This window comes from Aspergillus glaucus, assembly GCF_001890805.1.
Source record: "Aspergillus glaucus CBS 516.65 unplaced genomic scaffold ASPGLscaffold_2, whole genome shotgun sequence".
NCBI classification, from domain to species: domain Eukaryota; kingdom Fungi; phylum Ascomycota; class Eurotiomycetes; order Eurotiales; family Aspergillaceae; genus Aspergillus; species Aspergillus glaucus.
Window position 1 is genome coordinate 356,340 of NW_019170454.1, and position 21,075 is coordinate 377,414.

Genomic DNA, 21,075 nt, shown 5'->3' on the forward strand with positions numbered 1-21,075 from the left:
ATATATATCCACCAATACCCTTATGCTCACATAACGTACTCCTATCACAATGGCCAGCCGCGTGATCCAAGACTCCGACGAGGAGGACGACCCTCTCTCCTGCGAGGCTCAACCTCCGGCCCCCACGGTGTCCCCCAGGCGAGAGAATCGTCCAGCAAACAGTAATTGGGAGGATAACGCTTCAGCTGTCAATGACGGTAATGTGGAGAACGATGCTATTGATAACCAGATCCAACAAGAGATCAATAATGTTGGTGATATCAGCGTCAACTTCGATGATTTCCTACAGTCGCAGTCGCAAGATGCGCAGAGACGGGCGTCGTTATCGTCGTCTCAGCAGAGGAGGGAGGAGAGGTGGATTCCGGGTGGATTTGGGAATGGGATTGCGAGGGGGTCTGGATCGATTGGTAAGAGACCCTTAGTCCTGGTTGATTGTGCGGCCGACTAACGAGATACCGATAGCCTTTATGATGTCCGAGATCGATATGGCACAAAGACGACTGTTTGACGATGACGCCCCGCATACTGGACAGCAGATTCCTTCGACTGCAACTGTTCCATTTACGGAGTCGGAGTTGGGGTACATAGATCAGCAGCAGCAACAGCAAGGTTTGCATGGTGTTGATTATAGCGCTCTGGAATATCCCGAGGGGTATCAGCAGGTTCAAGTGCCCATTTTACACCCCGAATGGTATAATTCGGATCGAAATCAGTGGGTTGAGAATGCGTTGAACGTTGAAGCAGCCCATGCCAGTATCTCGACGTTTGACCGTACTCAGTCAAATCTTTCCTCCAGTGCCTACGAATCCGCACTGCGAGGATCCACGAATGCAGACGCCGCAATGCATGAGACTATACAAACCGAAATATTGAATAAAACTCCCATTCGATCAAAGTCACTGCAAGAAGCAGCACTTGACTCTCCACACGATACCGAGCCATTCTCGTCATTGAGGTCACCAAACGTGAGCAGATCGAAAAGCGATAATACCGCTCAGCAGATTTCACCACAGCAGTCTCAAACAAATGCGACGGATGAACTTTCTGCTGCTGTTGCTGTTGAGATTCCGATCATTCAGAAGAAGAAAGCCCCAAAGAAAAATAAGTCACAACCGCAACCGGAGGATGATGATGACGATGAGCTCGCTGCGCCAAGTGACTCGAAGAACAACAAGTCAAAGGCGAAAGGGGTTAGTCGTTCAAGGAGTAATAAGCAGACCATGGACAGCAACAATCTCAACGAGACCCACGAACTGATCGAAACAAACACACCACATCCTATCCCTAACGAGCCCAAACTACCAGACAACACACCCCATACCACGAACCCCGACAACGACGAAATCGACCTCATCCAACTCAACGCCCTCAAAACCCAGCCCCAACTCCAACCCCCGCAACCCTCAAACGACCAACTAAGAGCCCACTTCACACAACCACCAAAACAACCCCGCAAAGAACTCAAGAAAAAGAAGCTCAAACGCGGCAAAACAACCTCCGTCACGGTCAAGAAAACCTACGAACCAGACGTCGAAGACGACGTAATCTGGATCGACGACCGACAACTTGATCCCCAACACGATCGTCGACCAGACTCGATTCCCACTCCTGATTCGATCTCAACGCCCGCGGGAGAACAAGAGACACTCACTGCGGTGGAGGTTCCTATGTTCGGGGGAGACCAGGATCAGGGTAATCCTAATCCGGAACCGGCACCTAAGAAACGCGGACGGAAGAGGAAGAAGACTGCTGAGCAGCCTCTTGTCTCTGCTGAGGAGGTATCGACTGAAGTCAATGGACATGCGCCTGGTCAAACCCTCAGCAACGTGTCCGTTGTCGTCGAGAAACATGCAAACGGCAACAGGCAGAAACCAAACTCATCCAACAACCCATCCACAATCGACGGGACAAAACCTTCCTCAGTTCTAGCGGCAGCACCTGAACCAGAGCCCGAACCTGAACAAGAATCTATATCAAACGCCCCCGAAAGCCCCAAGAAATCGAATCCGACACTGGATACCTCCAATCAAGAAGGGCAATCTGATCCGGACACATCGACCAAATCCACTAATAACGACAGCAAAGGACCAAGCAAACACTCTCCCATCGCAGGCACGAGCAAAGTGCCCTACCGTGTCGGACTGAGTCGTCGTGCGCGGATTGCACCTTTGCTAAAGATTGTTAGGAAATGATAACGAGGATGCGATTTCTTACTAGCTGCTCTCCGCGACATTCATCCGATTTCCCGAGTATTGCCTCCATATTTGTATTATTATATGATAATGATTTACTACGACCTGATGCAAGATGAGACGATTTACGATGTTGAACCTTTGTCATTTTTGATGTATATTTATCTCTTAGGTAGCACTGTATATTTATATTTAATAGGTCATCTAATAAGGACAGAGTACTTTATAAAAACCCCCTTCATCCTCTCGATAGCTTCCTCTTCTCCTTTTCTCCCCCAGATTCGATATTCTCGTCGAGAGGTTACTACCTAGTCTAGATAGGAATTCAATTCGTTAGTATCTACTATTCCGAGCCCGTGACAGATACAGCCTGCAGGGAACTGACAAACAAAGGAAAGCCTGCAGTAGGAGATAAAGAAGGCGAGGATAACAGCAGTTTCGTGGACAAGGACGGATTTCAAAAGGATGGGAAGTGCTGTGAGAGATGCTCATGGGAGGAAGGATGGAAGCAGGGAAGGACATGGTCAGCATAATGGGATTTATAGCTGGAGAGAATATGATGGTCAAGGGGGGAGCCAAAAACATTTCCCTTCTGCAGCAACTGCAACGAGAGCGTCTAGGTAGGTGATGTCAAACAAAAAAATAACAAAAGGTCCATTTGAGGCACATGAAGCCCGTGGCCTGGCGTGGGAGGAAAGCCCGTGGCCGTGGGAATACACTCACCTGATGCCAAGACGGGAGTTGGTTAGCAGGACTCCTAAAACGGCCGCTGAAGTAGCCTTTTTCAGCCGCCTGCAAACCGTCACATCGTTAAATGGAGTAAAAATTAGCAATGAACAACTTTACACTCAGCTATGTTGTATTATATATTATCTACATAAAAGAATAAGAACTATTTTCCTTGAATAGTCCATAATTACCTATTGACTAGTTGTTAACTAGTTAACCGGTTGATAACTAACTAACTAGTTGCATTAAAAAAGGCGGCGTTTCATGGTATTGTCAGGAGACGGAAAGGGAAAAATACCGCTAGGCCAAAAAGTTTGAGATCAATCCGAGGGTCGTCACATGACTTCCCAATTAGGATGCCCCGTTCCGGGCCTTGGCGGACCCATGTTCATCCGACCTGTGTCCTGCTTTACGACATCTACGTCCGCCATCGGGGACATTAATAATCACTCGAAGCAAGCGAGGCCATTTATTGTCTCTTTCTACTCTGTAATTATTCTGCTAAACTACTGCACAAGTCTGCAAACAAACGAGAGAACACAAACTAACCCGGTGCAATGTGAAACCCAAACTCAATTCAAACAGAAAAACAAGTCATCAAATTCGAATTCAACAACAAACAAATCATTCTCTTGTGTCATAAGAATGCTCAACCCAAAAGAACCACTGCGGAAGTAAGCAAAGCCAATGCCGTGACAGAAGCGCCGGTCTTGACAAGAGAGCCGGCTTCCGACTTCACTGGTCTCTTTGCAGCATCCTTGTCCTTGTCGATCGGTAACCATCCAGCTGCTGTGTCTTTAGGCTTGGCCGGGATTCCGATGGTGGTACCGTTGGGAAGAAGCTTGTCGGAGTCGGGCCAGAAGCAACGGCCAAAGTCGGACTGGCAACCTGTACCACAGTGCGCCGTAGAGTTGCCGCAATAACCAGCACTACTGCAGCAGGGACCAAACGCAGAGCCAACGCATGTGACATTCACACCACAGGTGCCGTCCAGAGTAATTGCCTTGAAGGTAGAGGGCTTACCCTTGTTATCCTTCTTGCGACTTTCTTTGCCCTCCTTGTCGGCGTGAAGGGGGCCGTGGGGGTCCTTACGGTACCAGTACTCCTCGGGGTCATTGAGACACTGGCCGACAGTCACCGCATGATAGCCACGGTCCCGGATTTTGCGCAACATATGCTCAGTGAGGTTGTGGACGGTTTGCTCATGGACGTCGTGAGCGATGACCAACCAGGATTTGTCGGTGACCTTCCATGGATCCACAGCCTTGTTGAAGATGTCCTTGGAGACCTGGATGGCGTCGGGACTGTCGTGGGCGTAGTCACTAGTGTCGAGGTCGTACAAGACAACATGGTATCCAAGCTTACCCAGGTCATCAAGACAGCCAGACTCGGGAAGGCAGCTCGAGTACGGAGGACGCATGTAAGTCGGGAAGCCGCCCAGAATGTTACGAAGAGCCATCTCATTCTTCAGGAGCTGGTCTTTGCGCTGGTCGTGCGAGATCTTGCTAAGATCCTGGTGAGACCAGGTGTGGCTGGCAATCTGATGGCCTTCGAGTTGCATGCGTTTGATCAATGTGCTCCAGGGCATGTCGAAGTCATCGATAGGACCCTTGCCACCGTTGTTGCCCGTAATGAAGAAGGTCGCCTTGGCGTTGTACCTCTCCAGCAGACCGAGAAGTTCTTCGGTGTATTCCCTAGGGCCATCGTCGAACGTCAAAGCAATGGTACCCGGGACGGCACATGAACGGATGACATTCGGTCCATAGGGCGCGGTGCCGATCTTCGGTCTGCGAATCTTCTCGGTGGACGGGCCCTCGGGAGAGGAAAGGGCATCGCAGTGACCAAAGTCGATCTGGCAGTCTGGAGAGCGGCAGTGGGCCTTACTCGATCCACAGTAACCTGTCAGAGAAATGTCAGTACGTCTCGTTGTTCTCATTCGAAGGGATGCTGTCGAAGGACTCACCGGCAGTCGAGCAACACTTGCCCTTTCCGCACTTGCCGTACTTGGGACCACACCGATTCTCGAAGTTCTCGCTCCGCAGCTCGCTGCCTTGGCCACCATTCTCCACAGTAACAGAGGCAATAGGAGAGTTGCCCTTGGGTGGCTGTGGGACGCTGCGAGCCGACACGGACGCTGCTAGGGCGAGGGCCGAGAAGGCGAGGATGTCACGTAGGTGCATTTTGACGATTGATACAAAGGTAAATGGAAGCTTAGATGCAGGATAAGATGAGATCTGATGCTAGCAGAATGCGTCAGATAAAGAGAGCGATGAGGAGGATAGGTGGATGGTGGGAGAGAGAGGAAGAAGAAGAGAAGAGAAGAGAGGAAGAACGAAGTTCTTAAGGCGGGAGAGGACAGCAGAGGAAGGCAGGGCTCTGCACCGAACTGGGAAGGAACGAGCCCAAATAGGAAGGAGGCCTGGAGACAGAACGGAAGGTGCAATACGCGGAACAACCGCGTAAGTTACGTATGGCGACGCAACGGGTTCTTTCTGGGGGATAGAATATAATAGCCAGCTTTTATGTTTTGTTCGATGTTCGAATGTCAATTGGATTTCATATCACGTTCATAATGCGATGCCCAGCCCGTGGACATAAAACCTAGCAAATCATAATTATATTACATTGAAGCCAATATCAGTTTCGTAGAGCGTCCCCAAGCAGTCTACTAGACTAAGCTCCTTCGTAAACGCCTAAGCAACGGACACCGGTTGGGAAGAGTTCTGTACCAGCTACTACACAGGCCAATTCTTGTCCTTTATCTGGGAATCAACACCAACGTAGGTCACGCTACCTGCTCGAGATTCTCCTCTCCCACCGCAGAAAAGACGAACGGCGCCAATGTTGGCAGATGAGGACCAAACTTGGCCGGAGCACTCCTCGCGATGCTTCCCACGGTGGCAATCAAGTGTCGACGGTGAACGGTAGTCAATTGCGGGGATTGGAAGCTCTCTACAAGTTCACCAACGAACTCGTTGAGCTGATTATCCGAAAGATGCAGGACGATCGCCGAAATGGCGGACAATGCACGCTTCGTGACCACGGTACCAGCCGTGTCGTTATCGATAATAGACATGACGGACCTTTGCAGAGCTGTTAATTCCGCCTCGTTGAGAAGCGACCCGAAGCACGTAACGACCTGGATTAAAACATCAATTGCATCACTGCTAAAGCCCTTGGAAGAATCTTTCTCCAACATGCCCTGTACGACGGACCCGCGTCTTGCGGAGGGAGACGGTGTAGGACCGGTAAGACGAGGGATCAAGACTTTCGAGATTGCCGAATATGCCATATTCTCATTCTCAGCGGCAGGTTGTCCGGGTTGTGGACGAGGAAGAGCATTCACAATGACTCTCAAGGCAGTGTTCGGAACGGAGGTATCGATGGTTTGCGAGGCAGTCAGGTCGGTCAGTTTCTTCAGGAGCGGCGTGAGACTTTCGAACGGCAACCGGACGACGAGAGGACCGAGACTAGAGAGTATAAATAGTTAGCCAAGCTCTATCTGAAATGCTCCAGAGTTCCGGGCTGATCTTGTACGAACCACTTTAGCGCCTGGTTCTGCACATCACCATGATGGTCATCCAGAGCCTTGAGCAAGCCATCGGCCAGCTTTGTAGAGGAGTGTTGGTCATGAGGAAGATAGGCTGAGTTCGGGCTGGTGAGGATCCCCTGGAGATCGTTCAGAGACATGTATCTCAAATCCGCATCGGGGTCATCGAGCTTGGAGAGCAGGGCGTTGAGGCTCTGCTGCGTTGCTTGTCGGTCTGCCATGATGTGTAGAGGCTCGCTAGACGAATAGAGCTGGATTATAGCGGCAGTATAAGTAGTAAATAAGAAACAGTAGAAGAGAAGCGCCGGGCAGAGAGCAAACAGATGATAATGAAGCTATCAGAGGCACGTGGGGCAGGATGTCTGAGGCCATATTAAGGTGTCGATGACAGCTGCTACGGAACACGACATAGACCTCCTGCGCAGTATGGCATCGCGAACAGACACTGCAGGAGAAAGCCAGCAAATAACGATATTCAGAATAATCGCCTTATGATACTCAATATCTGCCACTAAAATAGCCACCATTTATCAATCTCTGCGGCTCTATGCCACGTTCCTGACATCTCCCGTGACATCACCGAGAAACAAGCTTGGGCCACGCCGGTTAATTCCGTTCCGAACCGATTATATACTACGCCGGCACGCAATCCTCTCACATCTTTTCCTTTCCAATTGCCTCATTTCTGTGGTTTCTTACTCCGACTACCCGTGGTTTGAATTTACATACACATCCCCGGAAAATCTATCACAATGGCATTCCCTGCTTTCCGCACTTTCATGACCTCGCAGTCTGCCCGCATGCTGGGCACGACTGCTCGGAGAGCCGGACAACAGGCTGGTCGTCGCACTTATTCTACCGCGAAGCCTGCTGAGGGCAAGGGGTCGGATATTCCATGGTTAGTTTACTTGTGATTCAATTGCATTTGATTCGCGACCGGACACTAATTGAGATTCTTTGCAATAGGCTCCTAGGCTCCATCGGCCTGACCGCCCCAGCTTCGTTCTGGTTGTGGCAGTCCGGTCGCCCCGAGAAGCACGACGACCACGGCCACGGCGATCACGCTGAGCACGCACAGGAGGAAAGCCAGGAACAGGCCGAGGCTGGCCCCGCTGGTGAAGCTGCTCCTCAGCCCGACCCCGAGGCGGAGAAGCCGGAGCCCAAGGAAGAGAAGAAGGAAGAATCCACGGAAGAGAAGAAGCCCGAGGAGTCCCAGCCCAAGGAACAGGAGTCTGAGTCCAAGGATGAGCAGTCCAAAGATGAGCAGCCCAAGGAAGAGGCCAAGAGTGACGAGACTCCTAAGGCTGAGTCTGAGGCCGAGAAGCCAAAGGAGGAGGCTCCCAAGTCCGAAGGCGAGAAGCAGGTACGTTGATCTTAGCCGTCATGGCGCATCTGATTCTAACAGTCTCGACAGCCCGAATCCGGGAAAGAGCCTGAAAAGACCTCCGACGAGAAGCAGTAGTGCGGGCGCTCGACCTCCTCACGCCTCCAGTGACTGCGGCCACCCGCTTGACACTAATCACATATGCTCTGGATATAGATGTGCCGGGTATTTCATGTGATATGAGTTCTGAAAATAATCGTGTAATATAGACGGTGCATTGAATGCAAAAAAGTATGAACAAGCAATTCCGAAACCTAATTTGCCGTAAACTCAATCAGAATTGAGCTTCCGACGGTCGTCAAATGCGAATCTATATCATTATTATTATTATCGGAAACTGCCGTAGAAAGTTCAGCAACAGAGAAAACACCGACAACAAAGCATGCACCATCCTATATTCAACCAGCTGCGCCATATAGGACACCAACCCGAGCCAATATCTTTGTAGCGAAGTAAATGTCATAAAAAACATGGACACCGGTCACCGTATCACCGAGTCTTCCTAAAGCTAAACCAAATTAGAACACAATAAGAGAAAAGAACACGCCCAGAGCCACCAGAAGAATTGCCTAAGCATAAATGATGCTGGTGGTAAATGATGTTTAAAACAGCTTCATAAATTGGAAGCTGTCGTTGGAAAAAAGTCTCTATAAATTTTGCTGGCTAATAAGACGAAAAAAGTAGACGCCTCTCACGAGTCTTTCTTGTCCTCGGCTCCTTGGACAGGCTCGCCGTTAAGCAGAACCTGGGGTGCCTGGTTCCCCTGGGTAACGTTGCGCGCCGTGAGTGCGGGCTGCTCAGTACCTGTGGCAAGAGTAGCTTGGGTCTTCTCCTGCTCTTCTTCTTCTTCCTCCTCGTCCTCATCATCGCTTCGCTCGTCCTTCTTGACACTGTTGAAGACATAGTTGGCGAGAATGCGGAGGATCAAGAAGAGCCAGAACAGGTTCACGGCCTGCAGACTGGCCAGCAACGCAAAGGTAATGTACTGACTGATCCAGCACTTGTATTGTTGCGTTTCCCAGTTGAGTTCAAACGGTCCAACGGTCCGGAATTCGGTCAAGATAGCCCAAAGGATCTTGAGGTTGAGATAATGCCGACAATAGATCCACACACCGACGAAGGTTGCAAAGTAGGGCGCAGTGACAATGGAGTCGAGATAGTTGAGAGTCTTGGAGGTCTGCAAGGATAACTGCTGTTAGTATGCGCTAGACATGGTATGGGTCGTGGAAATACTGACCGCAAGGAAGAAATCCGAGATATCGTGCGTGATGTAGACTCCAATACCCAAGTAAGTAAAGTGGAACCGGTAGCTCAGTCCAATGAGCGCCAGCGTGATGATGTGGTGACCGACAAGCTCCTTGAAATCCTTCCTGGGCTTTTCCAACTGCAGCATCAGCACGATCGCCTGCTGTGCCCAATAACTCGCCTCGAGCAAGTAAAAGGCCTTGAAGAAAGGTTCATGCTCCCGGTGGGGAAAACCTTCGAACATGGCCGTCGTGTTGAAATACCAAATGTCCGACCTGTACATTACATAGAGACCAAAAGGTCCGAAGATACCAAAGTAGATCGCGGTGTACACCTGCTCCATGAAACGTGCAGTCTTGCCTTTACCGCGGATTCCACACCAACCTGCCAACGGACGGATCATGCGCTGCATCAGGAACTCGCGAGTGAATGACAGAACAATTGTGTAGAAGGACACAAAGGCAATATCCTTAGGACCTTTTCCGTACATGATGGGGCCACCGGGCGTCTTCGGCGGTCCCGGATAGGACAGGAAGATAGCGCTGTGCATGGGGTTGGACTCGGTTGGGTTGACCAAGTACAACGACAGGAGAACAATCAGCATGATGAGCGGGAGGAGCCATGTGTGCTTCAAGCAGATATCCTTAGAGCGACGGAGCAGCGATCGATTCTTGCGACGTTTCGACTGTGACTTGGGCTTCTCGGGAGAAGTACGAGGCTGCGGAATTTGCTGGAAATTATATGAGTACGGAGCTGGCGACTGTACAGAAGGTCAATGGATATCCCATACCTTGTCAAAGACCCCGGGTTCGGATTCAACTGGGCTGACAAGATTCATCGTCGACATGGCCGGTGCGCTGGTGTCACCCCGGATGTCCACGCCCAAGCTACTCGACTTTCTCCGGGGACGAGGCATGATTGCTGACGAATTTGTCTCGAGGGATATCGCCAATGCTTCTTTTTTTATTCTTGTCGATGCAACGATCGAGTCGGTTGTTCCCTCCGCGGCGGCGCGTCGGAGGGTTCGGGGGAATCGACTCGGGAGGCTCGAGCGTTGTCGATGCTCAACGGGGAATAAGGCTGAGATCCCTAATCAACAGGCAGAACGACAGACCAAGATTGGAATCACTTCGCACGTGTTGGTATGGTAAATAAGAGGAAGAGGTGGAAGTGATTAGGTGTCACTCTTTGTAGAGCCGTCCAGGGGTTCAGCTGGCTTTCTCGATTTTTCGGCGTTTCCCCATCGGGTAGTTGCCAAGTCCCGTGATCCGAGGCCTTAATAATTTGATTTTGTGAATAATGTGCTTCATAATTCCGATTACAATGGATAGCAATGTAATGCTACTGGAGATAACTACTGGAAGCTTCATCTGAGAATCCTCAATGAACACTTGGACTAAGAGGTACCACGCCGAGAAACGCTAATCTAGCCGTTCGCTTTAGCAGATACTCTATGCCGCATCTGCCACCATCACGGATGCCTCATGGATCCGAGGAAGCTATAGTTACGAGAGATCGCGATTATGCATCCGATGAATGTTGTTGCTAACCACAGTGATAGTTCGAGCACTCCGATGCCGATACGAAGACGCCCCGCATAGCCGACACTCTATTTAATCCATCTTGTCCTTCGTATTTATGATCATCTCGCAACAACTACAACAACCACAAAGCACTCGTTCATATCCGTTAAAACCAGTACATCAGTTCAAAATGCCTGATTATACACAGGGACACACATCTGAAATGATGGCGGCCCATCAGATCCGTTCAACTTCTGACTCGTGCGGCTACTTCACTCCACTGCTTACCGGCTGCTCACATCCTCGACGTGGGCTGTGGTCCCGGTCCACTCCGTACACTTAATTAGAGACTTTCTCTCCTCCCCCGGCGCATAAAAAGCGAGTGGCACAAGAGTCTTAAACGGCTCCGTCCTCATCGGCGCTAAATTAAACGCCTTCTGCTGATGAGGGGCAGGGACGCTGTCCAAAAAGGCTCTCCATGGCTCGAGGTGGAGGGACGCCGTGAAAGCCAGGAACTCCTTCGAGAAGAAACCTTCAGACGTCTCTGGTGCGTTTTGAAAGCTAGGGGAGTATTTCATGCTCTGAGGAGATGTGATGTCGCCGTTGGCTTCGTGAATGTAGCCCGCGCCGTCTTTCTCGGTTTCCACGAAGAGGGTAGTGTGCCAGCGGGGGCTGGGGACGTCGGGGTCTTGGATTGCAAGATTGGAGCGGATTAAGAAGACACGTTGTTGTTGAGACATTTCCAACAGTCATGAATGATGACGTCGTTGCAGGAACTGATACCTCGCTTCGATATGGTAAAACAGCTGTCTGAGTAGTTGGCGTATTGACAAACAGTAACAGCTTTCCATACAGTCACATGATGACTGTGTATTGATTTTCTATTCAGGCTGTACTGGTAACTATCATGACATCTACCTCACTAGGAGACTAGCCTGGCTCTTCTCGAGAGCGCAACCAAAACATGATTGCTTCCAAGCCATTACCAAGGCTCCTACACCCTTAACTACCCTTAACCAAGCACATATTTTCTGTGGAATAACCTATCTTGAGGACTTGCTAACTTGTATGTCTACGGAGACGAGCGAAAAGCCATTTCTCTCCCAAAATGTCTACTCTAATGCCCTATTGTCGAGATTCAGCTCAGCTGCCCGGTCCCCTCCCTGAGTTACAAGAGGTCGAAACAGCAGTCGCCAATCTTTATCCAATTCCCGCCCTCATGCCGGATATGCTGTTGTGGTTAGAAACTTATATATTGTCAGATACGGCCCCTCTCTCCGAGAACGAAGGTCATGCTCTGCTCTTCATCCAATCCAACCTCCCCACTCCTGCACCACGGCTTTGCGCAATGTATCGGGACGCAGGCAATCTATACATCATCACGGAATACATTCCTGGAAAGAACCTAGAGAATTTGTGAGACTCGCTCTCTAAGCAAGAGAAAAGCTCCCTGGTGAGCCAGCTCCGACCTATCTTCCAAGAGATGAGATCGCTACCTACCCATGGCTTCTATGGAGGCGTGGAAGGAGGACCAGTGCCTCATCATCGATGGTTTCGCTCGACGGAGCAGAATCCCGCTATCACCGGACCATTCGAGAAAGAGGAGGACTTTGGTAGGGCTATGGCTCTACGATCTAAAGAGTACGCTACTTCCTGTGATGAACAATGGTGGCATCCAGACTTTTCACCCCGGCACCTTCCCTCTTCGCTTAGCGGCCATCAACTCTCATTTTCCCATGGGACTTCAACCCCGGGGCGCATTCTGGTTAGGAAAGTCCACAATCCTCTTTCAGGGACTGAATAATATAAGGTTGTCGCTATCGTGGATTGGGAAGCAGCGGGATGGTACCCTACATACTGGGAATATGCCTATGGCTATCATAATTTCCAGTAGTATGAGGATTGGTCAGAGTATTTTGAAAAGTTCCTCGACCATTGGCCAGTGGAAACTGCCGTGTTAGCATATGTGGACCGCCTTGATTGAGGGACAAACGATTCGGATTTGACATGGTTGCCAGGCTTATGCGTGCTAGTGGAGAGCGAGAGAATCGAGCCTCAATTCCTGTCTCACTAAGACTGTATCGAGTGACTGCGGCATCCGCGCTGTGCAATCGGAGTTAGCCAACCTCTCACGCCACAATAGAAAGTCTCGCAGTTACCGTAAGCCAGCGGTGACTCGGCCTTGAAGCGTAGCTCCCGCCATGATGCCCAGTAGAGGCTGCCCAGCAGTGTTATGGCATTGGTAAGTAGCAAGAGGATGAGAAACATCGGTAGCCACTTGCAGAAAACCCGTGGCGGTTCAAGAGACTGTTCTGGACCGTCCTCGTATTCTTTATCTCGTTCTGTATTCGATTTGTGGACAGGGAGTCGGCTGTATAGAAAGCGCATCTTGAGATCTTCGGGAAGCACTATCTGCGATATATAAACTCAAAGAGATGATAGCGACTCTGATAGCGTTCCATTTGAGTATCTAGTCTCTCCATCTCACTGGAGGATTTATACGACGTTAGATTGCAATCTGGGCTGAGTCTTCGCTGTACTCGGAGCACTGCTGCTTCGTCCTACCTCAGATGCGGAGAGGTGGCTTGAGTAGATTTTTTGAGCCTGGGGCACGAGCGCATCTTTTATTTTAGTGAGTAGTCCCTGGTTGGATACCGTCCAGAGGTGGATTGTAGTCGAGCTGCTCCCATTTCATATTCGGGATTGGAAGGTCATGTGCCACAACTCGTCTTCACCTCTTTGCAGTGCTTTCATCCTTCTACCTACCAAGCCAGCCTTTTTAAAGAAGCAACTTCTCGTCTCAATTGAACCTCTTTGCCAAGTTTTCTCTTCTAGTGAAGCAAATATTCGCTTCAATCGACGCTTATTCCATTTTTCGATGAAAGACAGACCCTCAAGCAGAATGACAACTATTCTACGCAGAGTTCGCTGAGAGACAGTATGATGAGATTACCTTGAATTCTTGATAAATTGGCAATGGGACTGAGTATTTCCAATACTTCTTGCTTTTCTTGCTTATCTGACAATCAGTCCCTTGCTGACTCTTTTGCTTGGTATCCAGACTGAGAACCCCGCTGCCAATATAGCCAACATATCTCTTTTCCACATCTTACATGCGCATAGACTACGGCTTACGGATCGGGATTGAGACCGGCAATTGTTTTCTCGTCTCTCGGAACATTCAGACAAATTTGAATGGTACCTGCGCCCCCGCCCAACTTCCAAAATATGTGCAAAGAATTACGATATAGGAGCTCGTTTGAGAATCTGGAAATAGAAGTGGGATAGTATCAAACACTACTGATTGCTTTTTCAAGCAAAAGCCGAGGCGCGACGGTCGATCCGGGTCTAATTTCCACATGCTGTTGATATACCCTCGACTCCCGATAGCAAATATTCCGATACAACCACAGCTAAAGTATCAGTTGATCACTTTTGCGCCGTAATTAGTGTTCGGGACGCTCATCACGGGACTACTCCGACGTTCATCTCGACTCTTCCAGAATCGGTAAATCCGCGTCGCTCGCCGGACAAACAACCCCAGACGGACATGTTCCGTTTGAGAAGGAATACGAGTAACTCGCATGATCTAATGCAACCCTAGCAAACCAGGCCGATGATTGGACAGCTGGACGGCTGGGTGTTCAGTGTTTGGGTAACAACTAGTCACCTGCCCGATGGCCGAAGTGCTTTGGTACACAGCAATATATGACCCATATTGACCTAACGCGTTGATTTCGGCGACCATTGGTTGAAATTACTCCCTAACCAAACTCGTCTATTGAGCCGAACCTGGAGTCAGAATGACACCTACACCATACTCCAAGGGGAATTGTCGGCCGCTCGGGTCCGCCGTGTTCCACGATGTATACACACTCCGCCAATTACAGGGTGTCTCCCCGCAATCTATCCATGTGGGAACGAAACTAAAACGAAAAAAAAAAAAGAAAAAAGAAAATGCGGAGAAATACGGAGATGAGCACATGATCTGGAGATGTCCCGTATAGCTTCATGAATCGAGGCACACTATGAGGAAACGAATATCGTCATGGCAGTGAGGGTACAGCCCATGCGCACAACAGCCAGACCGTCAGAAAATGCATTGCAGAAAACATTGCAGAAAACATTGCAGGAATAACTGCACAAGCAGCGCAATCCGTCAATTCGGCAATCCCAGCAATGCAAGAAGCACCGGCCTGGCCGAGAGCTTGGTCACTATAATAATTAAACGCATTCACTTTAGTACGGCGGTCCAAGGGTTAATCAACAGTGAATGCTATTACTCGCAGTCCCGGTCACCCATCGAACCTTCCCGCGCTTTGTCTCTTCTTTCCTCTCTTACTTTAAAAACCGGACTGGCCCCTCATTTCCCTTCTGTTTTCCTTTCCTTTCTTTTCTCTTGTCGGTCTTGGCCTTGTTTTTATCCGCAGGTATTTCCTATCGCCGGACCATTTGGGTGTGCTTGCTCTCTTCAACCTTCACCATGGCCATCGGCAACATCTATGTGATTTCCGGCGTCGCCGTCGTCGGCGGTGCCCTCTTTGGCTTTGATATCTCGTCGATGTCAGCCATCTTGAGTACCACCTCCTACAAATGTTACTTCAACCAAGGTCCCAAAGGTCCCCCGTTCAACAATGACGAACAGTGTTCTGGTCCGACTTCGCTGCGACAGGGTGGTATCACCGCTGCTATGCCCGCTGGTTCCTGGCTGGGTGCCCTGATTTCTGGTTTCCTCTCGGATATTCTTGGTCGTCGGTACGCCATCATGATTGGCTGTATCATTTGGTAAGTCTCTTCCTTCACGGCGATCTATTGCATATCATGTACGCTAATGAAGAGGACTTTTATACAGGCTCATCGGATCAGCTATCTCCTGCGCTTCACAGAACATGGGTATGCTCATTGTTGGTCGTGTCATCAACGGCTTGTCTGTGGGAATCGAGTCTGCCCAGGTCCCTGTCTACATTTCGGAGCTGTCGCCGCCGTCAAAGCGTGGTCGCCTGGTTGGCTCACAACAATGGGCTATTACTTGGGGTATTTTGATCATGTATTAGTACGTGAAATCCTTGACCGGTATCCCACTGCACACCGGCTAACACTGTGACAGCATCTCCTTTGGCTGCTCGTATATCGGTGGTCAAAAGTCCTCAGACTACAACACTGCCACCTTTCGGATCCCATGGGGTCTCCAGATGATTCCCGCCGTCTTTCTCTTTGTTGGCATGATGTTCCTCCCCGAGTCGCCCCGTTGGTTGGCGCGGAAAGATCGCTGGGAAGAATGCCACTCGGTTTTGACATTAGTTCATGGCAAGGGTGACTCCAACAGCCCTTTCGTGGTCACAGAAATGCAGGAGATTCAGGACCTGTGCGAATTTGAGCGACAAAACAAGGATGTGACATATCTTGAGCTGTTCAAGCCCGCCATGCTCAACCGTACCATGATCGGAATGTTCACTCAAATTTGGTCCCAGCTGACTGGAATGAACGTTATGAGTATGTTTGTTTCTAGCTTCTTCATTAAGTGCCAGCTGACAATTACAAGTGTACTATATTACCTACGTTTTCCAAATGGCCGGATTCTCCGGTGATGCCAACCTGATTGCCTCGTCAATTCAGTACATCATCAACGTTGTCATGACTATTCCAGCTCTTCTCTGGATGGACCGTTGGGGTCGTCGCCCAACCTTCTTGATCGGTTCCGCACTCATGATGATCTGGATGTACGCCAACGCAGGTATTATGGCATCATACGGTACACCTGTCCCGCACGACCAAAGATCAACTCCCGAGGAATCCATGAGCTTGAGAGGCGCCCCCGCCAAGGGTCTGATTGCATGCACATACCTCTTCGTCGCCAGCTACGCAGTCTCCTTCGGACCAGCATCGTGGGCCTATCCACCCGAGCTGTACCCCCTGCGTGTTCGTGGTAAGGCCGTGTCGCTGTCTACCTCAGCCAACTGGGCCTTCAACACCGCACTGGGTCTTTTTGTTCCCGTTGCCTTTGAGAACATCAGCTGGAAGACGTACATCATCTTTGGTGTCTTCTGCACAGCCATGCTCATCCACATTTTCTTCATGTTCCCCGAGACTGCCGGAAAGACCCTCGAAGAGACGGAGCACATCTTCACCGATCCGAATGGTATCCCGTATATCGGTACGCCGGCATGGAGAACCACGAAGCAGACTGCTGCCGTCGCTGCGTTGGAGCGGGGAGATGTCGAGGCGGTTTTGGAGAGGAAGCAGGTGGCTGCGCAACATGCTGAGGTTGTTGACCCTGAGAAGTCGGGATGATGTACATGTCGGTTCTTGATCGTTTCTTGCTCTCACCATTAGCTTGCTTGGTTATCTTATCTTTGGTCGGGGCTGGGTTGGATTGGCCTTGTTAGATATTCCATTCGCTGTATCTATGCTAATTGGTTTCTTGGCTATGATTCGATTGCATGACAGATTTGCATCAACATAAAATAAGAATAATAATACCGAATACCCATGTTCCCTATCTTAACGTATATCTAGATATCGAAGGCCAGTTCTCACAGCTTGCAAATGCATAGCGCTCCAATATATATGAAGCTATATGCCCAACGGTCAATGCACAGGGGACGTAATTGCCCAAATGAGGCGATGGAAACCACGATATCATCTTTGTCGGTTCTGTCTCACCACCGCGACATCGCATACAATAGCCCCCGGCGCTACATTAACGACGGCAACTGCTCAAGCGACAAGCATAAGTATCTCTCAAGCTGCGGAAGGCTTCTCCAGATCTCTCTCCGTAGGTGCCAAAGCTGGAATTGGGGGTCGGCGTGACTGGTCTTGCGGCCGTAGATTCCTTCTTCCGTTGGAAGTGCAAGAAGCAGTCACTCTCGCCCTTTCACCAGGGGAATATAGTATATCAAAAGCAGCAGCAGCCTTACAAGACGCAGATAGAATCCTGCTGAGCTTCATGTGCAATCCCAGGTTGATGAACTGGATGCACGATGTACGCAAAGTGAGCTGGCGGGTTGGCTGCGGACTACCTACGTAAATTCGATGCATGGAACAAGCGATACATACCCCGTAATAAGTTGCGAGATTAACTAGTGATATGACTATTTCAACTAGAAGAACGTTTCCTCCACAATATCTAGAGGGACCTCTGGTTGCGCAATGGAGTATCAGATGCAACTTCCGAACCGAAGTGATCTAGGGACGTTTCCTATCGTAGTATAATTTTGAATTGATGTATAACTATAGCTGGTAGACTGTTCACAGAGGAAGGCGAGCTAAAGCAGAAGGAAGCTCCTACGAGCGAGCCGACATTCCTGTTCTCTGGACTGTAGATATCCCAGATGAAGAACAGACTCTAGCGTTCCCCGAAAATATCACAATGGATGTATGAGAGGCATATCCGCTTGTTAGGTCGCGAGTTAAGCTCAACCACCAACATTCTTGTAGATGCTCCATTGATCTTGACGAGCTCTCAGGATGGTGTATAGTCAACAACCTCACTCAAAGTTCTCAGCTTTTGCATTTGAGAACGGACATGTAGCCACACCTCTCGCCTTGATCACCTCGATATCTGACTTCATCTCCTCCACTCCCTTCCCCTTCTGTGGTCTGGGCCCGATAGTCATCAAGCTGTATCCATGTGGATTATACCGGTCTCCGCGCGAACCGGGTAGTTTCCCTCCAAATGCTCTAACCAGGAACGCCCCGGGCCCCCATTTTGACCAGAAGGTAGGTTGGACATACCATGGTTGCAGGCTCTTTCTTTCGAAATTGTATAGATGAGTCTCGGGATTTGGCGTGTCGTGCACCAGCTTGACGGCACGGGAAGAGGGACGTGGGAGTGCAAGGTATCGAAGAAATAATTTTCGTGAGTTTCGGATGAGGGCCAGTATGAGGGAGAGGATTGGGCCAGGAGACTCAAGGCTAGGGATGTGAGCAATGGTCTTTTCGGATCATCTTCAAAATGGGGTACGGGGCTTACCAAAGGCTTATCCTCATGACATTGTCCAAGTCAGCACCCAGAATCTGTCGCACAGTTGTTCTGATGAAGCTAGGAAGCGAAGAAACCGCCGAATCAACATAGACTCTGACGTACTGATCGTTCGTTGCCGTCGGCTTTGCGACTTCTTCTTCATAGTGGACTGTCCAGTCACTCAGTTCCATCGCGAAGTGCAGGCCATCTTTCCAGCCTTTTTCTTTCGAAGGAAGCGGGTCAAACGGAATTCCCATATCCTCTCCCAAGTTCTTGTGAAAGATACCGAGGGCACATTTCTCAACGTCAGTAAGCTTGCGCCATTCTTCTCTTTCAATGACATTCAGGATCTCGGCGAGACCATCACCTAAAGTATGGAGGAGATCATTATCGGTTATTTTGTTGGCATGACGGTAACGGTCATGGCTAATGGGGCTAAAGGTCAGTGAACAAAACAAGACGTCTTATCTTTGCCTCCAGGGAGGGCATTGTACATACAGATAATTCATTCTCGCCACGGCTGACGCATAGCGATCAGAATCTCGGGGCTTGGACTGCGCCTCTCGTAGAAGGATTTCCGTGTCAACAGCGCGCTTCCCTGCATTACGCCTATTGTTTTGGCCTGTAACTGCGAAAAGCTTGGACATGGTCGGGATACCTCCGGCCTTTTTTTGAACAAAACATAAAACTTAGTTGAATTCCACAGTGCTGTTTAATGTACGTACCTTAAGTAGAGCAATTTGACGAGCCTTGGAAAAAGCATATGGAAACTCGAGCTCTTGTAACTGGGCCATAATTCCATGCGCTTCTTTGACCGTCATGCTCGATAATTGTCTCTTGCCAGGGGTGAACGGGGCCTTAATCTTTGCCATACGGCGGTACCGAAGAAGCCCAACCAGTGTCATATAGCTGGTGAGGGCGATGGCAATTGTCAGATGAGTATTGTTCCATAGTGCATGGAAGGACCCAGTGGCGTCAAACATCCCTTCAGCGGTCACTCGAGGGTCTCGGTCTATGTTAACTTGATTAGTATTCATCTTCGGCATAAAAAGTTGATCTTATCATTGGTCATCTCACAGAAAAAAGGTGTTGCTTCGGTGCCTTAGCAATTCTGGACGAAGAAGTTATCTAAAGGTGGTCGAGGGCTATTTAATATGATTTCGAAGTGGCCAGAAAGAAATGCTCTGCGCTCCCGGTCACCCAACAAAAATTTAGATGTAGAACTATATAAGACAGTGACATGCTACTACTGGCCTCGAAATTGTTGGGCTCGGCATTCTCTAAGTTGATACCGGTGATAATGTAATCTCGGATCCCTCAACGGCGACTATGGCATATCGGTTAATTCAATAAATTCTAACCCAAGATAACTACGCAGAACACTGCTTTTTAGAATAAATACAGAATTCCTAGAATCTATAATTAATGAGCTTTTATATGTCATCAAGAATGAATCAATTGGATGAATTACTAAAGAGTTATCTATATCTGCTACAGCTACATGTCTCCATTCATGTACTTATCCTTAAACTGAGTCACTAAACGAAGTGTTCGTTCAATTCACCTCAACAGAGAGAGCCTTACCATAATCCTCGAGCTCAGCCCATTTCTGGAGAAGCTTTTTCTCAACTAACCCCCCAAGAGGGTTATCATCCAGATCCGTATGCTGCTTGATATAGTCAATGAGATTCTGAAGATCATCCACGATGAGGTTTACTGACCTTGTTTTTAAAGCCTTATCAGCATGATCGAATTCATCATGTAAAGAAAAAGAGATTACACACCGAGAAATTTCTCCAACTGCTGCAGAGACTCCCCGGACTGAATCTCCATTTGCAAATCGTCCAGCCTTTTCTGATCGCTCAGTATCAGCTAGCCACCGACCAGCGTCCATAGAAAACTTCTCATCCCACCTTAGCTCTCTCCAACAAATTCAAGTCATTCTGAAGGTTATCCGTGCTGTCATTGTTCCGTAATTCATCGCCAAGTTCCGGGTTTCCAGCCAGCTGCTGTAGCTCGGCTTGAATGTCAATCGCTTTTGAAGTGTCCGAGCCGAGATACTTGTGCAGGTCCACGGCCTTGTTGCAGAGGAACTGGGCCGGGTCGACCATTGACCATTGGCCGTTACACTTCACAGACTTGAACTTCCTCTTGTCATGGGATATAAGGGTGCTAATTCAACAAGACATTAGAAGGCAACAGGCGGCATCTAGAGTGTCATTCCCAACCCGCAATTCCCGTTCCCGAACCCTTCCCATCCCGCATAGGGTCGGGAATTGGGATCAATCCCCAATTCCCGCAGTGGGAAAGGGAGTAATTGGGAATTCCCGCAGTTCCCGTTTACTCCCATAGGGATGGGTCGGGTTGGGAAATGTGGGAAATGGGAGTGGTTCATATTCCCGAATTTCCCATTACATACTATTACAATACTTAATCCAACCATGGTTAGAATATAGTACGCAGTTCAACTTATCGGATTAGGAGGCTAC

At 49.3% G+C, this 21,075-nt stretch overlaps 13 protein-coding genes across 13 annotated transcripts; 4 read left to right on the top strand and 9 right to left on the bottom strand.

Annotated features, from left to right (window-relative positions):
- Window positions 1-46: 46 nt before the first annotated feature.
- Window positions 47-2,505, top strand: ASPGLDRAFT_54416 (uncharacterized protein; the record flags this gene model as incomplete). Its single annotated transcript, XM_022548078.1, has 2 exons — window positions 47-407; window positions 463-2,505. 2 exons carry the CDS (start codon window positions 50-52, stop codon window positions 2,190-2,192), a joined length of 2,088 nt encoding a protein of 695 aa, XP_022405016.1. The 3' UTR covers window positions 2,193-2,505.
- ASPGLDRAFT_698872 (uncharacterized protein) lies at window positions 2,295-2,960 on the bottom strand. Its single transcript, XM_022549411.1, has 2 exons — window positions 2,578-2,960; window positions 2,295-2,505 (listed from the first exon to the last, which is right to left on the bottom strand). The coding sequence occupies exons 1-2, from the start codon at window positions 2,775-2,777 to the stop codon at window positions 2,397-2,399; spliced, it is 309 nt and encodes a 102-aa protein (XP_022405017.1). The 5' UTR covers window positions 2,778-2,960; the 3' UTR covers window positions 2,295-2,396.
- Window positions 2,961-3,380: 420 nt separating this feature from the next.
- On the bottom strand, window positions 3,381-5,267 carry ASPGLDRAFT_41904 (chitin deacetylase CDA6). Its single transcript, XM_022545507.1, has one exon. The coding sequence runs from the start codon at window positions 4,981-4,983 to the stop codon at window positions 3,571-3,573; it is 1,413 nt and encodes a 470-aa protein (XP_022405018.1). The 5' UTR covers window positions 4,984-5,267; the 3' UTR covers window positions 3,381-3,570.
- A 439-nt stretch (window positions 5,268-5,706) lies between these two features.
- ASPGLDRAFT_21892 (uncharacterized protein) lies at window positions 5,707-6,692 on the bottom strand (the record flags this gene model as incomplete). The annotated part of the gene is made up of 2 exons (XM_022543140.1): window positions 5,707-6,391; window positions 6,463-6,692. 2 exons carry the CDS (start codon window positions 6,690-6,692, stop codon window positions 5,707-5,709), a joined length of 915 nt encoding a protein of 304 aa, XP_022405019.1.
- Window positions 6,693-6,991: 299 nt separating this feature from the next.
- On the top strand, window positions 6,992-8,111 carry ASPGLDRAFT_41908 (uncharacterized protein). The gene is made up of 3 exons (XM_022545508.1): window positions 6,992-7,369; window positions 7,438-7,834; window positions 7,886-8,111. Exons 1-3 carry the CDS (start codon window positions 7,224-7,226, stop codon window positions 7,931-7,933), a joined length of 591 nt encoding a protein of 196 aa, XP_022405020.1. The 5' UTR covers window positions 6,992-7,223; the 3' UTR covers window positions 7,934-8,111.
- Window positions 8,112-8,546: 435 nt separating this feature from the next.
- ASPGLDRAFT_31504 (TLC domain-containing protein) lies at window positions 8,547-10,016 on the bottom strand (the record flags this gene model as incomplete). Its single annotated transcript, XM_022544063.1, has 3 exons — window positions 8,547-9,032; window positions 9,093-9,830; window positions 9,891-10,016. The coding sequence occupies 3 exons, from the start codon at window positions 10,014-10,016 to the stop codon at window positions 8,547-8,549; spliced, it is 1,350 nt and encodes a 449-aa protein (XP_022405021.1).
- A 423-nt stretch (window positions 10,017-10,439) lies between these two features.
- On the bottom strand, window positions 10,440-11,620 carry ASPGLDRAFT_41911 (uncharacterized protein). The gene has a single exon (XM_022545509.1). It carries the CDS (start codon window positions 11,361-11,363, stop codon window positions 10,908-10,910), a length of 456 nt encoding a protein of 151 aa, XP_022405022.1. The 5' UTR covers window positions 11,364-11,620; the 3' UTR covers window positions 10,440-10,907.
- A 111-nt stretch (window positions 11,621-11,731) lies between these two features.
- Window positions 11,732-12,607, top strand: ASPGLDRAFT_63255 (uncharacterized protein; the record flags this gene model as incomplete). Its single annotated transcript, XM_022548634.1, has 3 exons — window positions 11,732-12,039; window positions 12,070-12,397; window positions 12,518-12,607. The coding sequence occupies 3 exons, from the start codon at window positions 11,732-11,734 to the stop codon at window positions 12,605-12,607; spliced, it is 726 nt and encodes a 241-aa protein (XP_022405023.1).
- An 11-nt stretch (window positions 12,608-12,618) lies between these two features.
- ASPGLDRAFT_698945 (uncharacterized protein) lies at window positions 12,619-13,216 on the bottom strand. The gene is made up of 2 exons (XM_022549412.1): window positions 12,783-13,216; window positions 12,619-12,726 (listed from the first exon to the last, which is right to left on the bottom strand). Exons 1-2 carry the CDS (start codon window positions 13,009-13,011, stop codon window positions 12,653-12,655), a joined length of 303 nt encoding a protein of 100 aa, XP_022405024.1. The 5' UTR covers window positions 13,012-13,216; the 3' UTR covers window positions 12,619-12,652.
- A 380-nt stretch (window positions 13,217-13,596) lies between these two features.
- On the bottom strand, window positions 13,597-14,192 carry ASPGLDRAFT_699831 (uncharacterized protein). The gene is made up of 2 exons (XM_022549425.1): window positions 13,865-14,192; window positions 13,597-13,821 (listed from the first exon to the last, which is right to left on the bottom strand). Exons 1-2 carry the CDS (start codon window positions 13,982-13,984, stop codon window positions 13,639-13,641), a joined length of 303 nt encoding a protein of 100 aa, XP_022405025.1. The 5' UTR covers window positions 13,985-14,192; the 3' UTR covers window positions 13,597-13,638.
- A 914-nt stretch (window positions 14,193-15,106) lies between these two features.
- ASPGLDRAFT_116480 (sugar porter family MFS transporter) lies at window positions 15,107-16,914 on the top strand (the record flags this gene model as incomplete). Its single annotated transcript, XM_022539774.1, has 4 exons — window positions 15,107-15,408; window positions 15,476-15,676; window positions 15,731-16,116; window positions 16,166-16,914. The coding sequence occupies 4 exons, from the start codon at window positions 15,107-15,109 to the stop codon at window positions 16,912-16,914; spliced, it is 1,638 nt and encodes a 545-aa protein (XP_022405026.1).
- Window positions 16,915-17,821: 907 nt separating this feature from the next.
- On the bottom strand, window positions 17,822-19,733 carry ASPGLDRAFT_140779 (uncharacterized protein). Its single transcript, XM_022541708.1, has 5 exons — window positions 19,664-19,733; window positions 19,312-19,598; window positions 19,085-19,251; window positions 18,596-19,012; window positions 17,822-18,537 (listed from the first exon to the last, which is right to left on the bottom strand). The coding sequence occupies exons 2-5, from the start codon at window positions 19,567-19,569 to the stop codon at window positions 18,111-18,113; spliced, it is 1,269 nt and encodes a 422-aa protein (XP_022405027.1). The 5' UTR covers window positions 19,570-19,598; window positions 19,664-19,733; the 3' UTR covers window positions 17,822-18,110.
- Window positions 19,734-20,063: 330 nt separating this feature from the next.
- On the bottom strand, window positions 20,064-20,587 carry ASPGLDRAFT_41919 (uncharacterized protein; the record flags this gene model as incomplete). The annotated part of the gene is made up of 1 exon (XM_022545510.1): window positions 20,064-20,587. A coding segment is annotated over exon 1 (334 nt), but the record flags the coding sequence as incomplete, so codon positions are not given.
- Window positions 20,588-21,075: the final 488 nt, after the last annotated feature.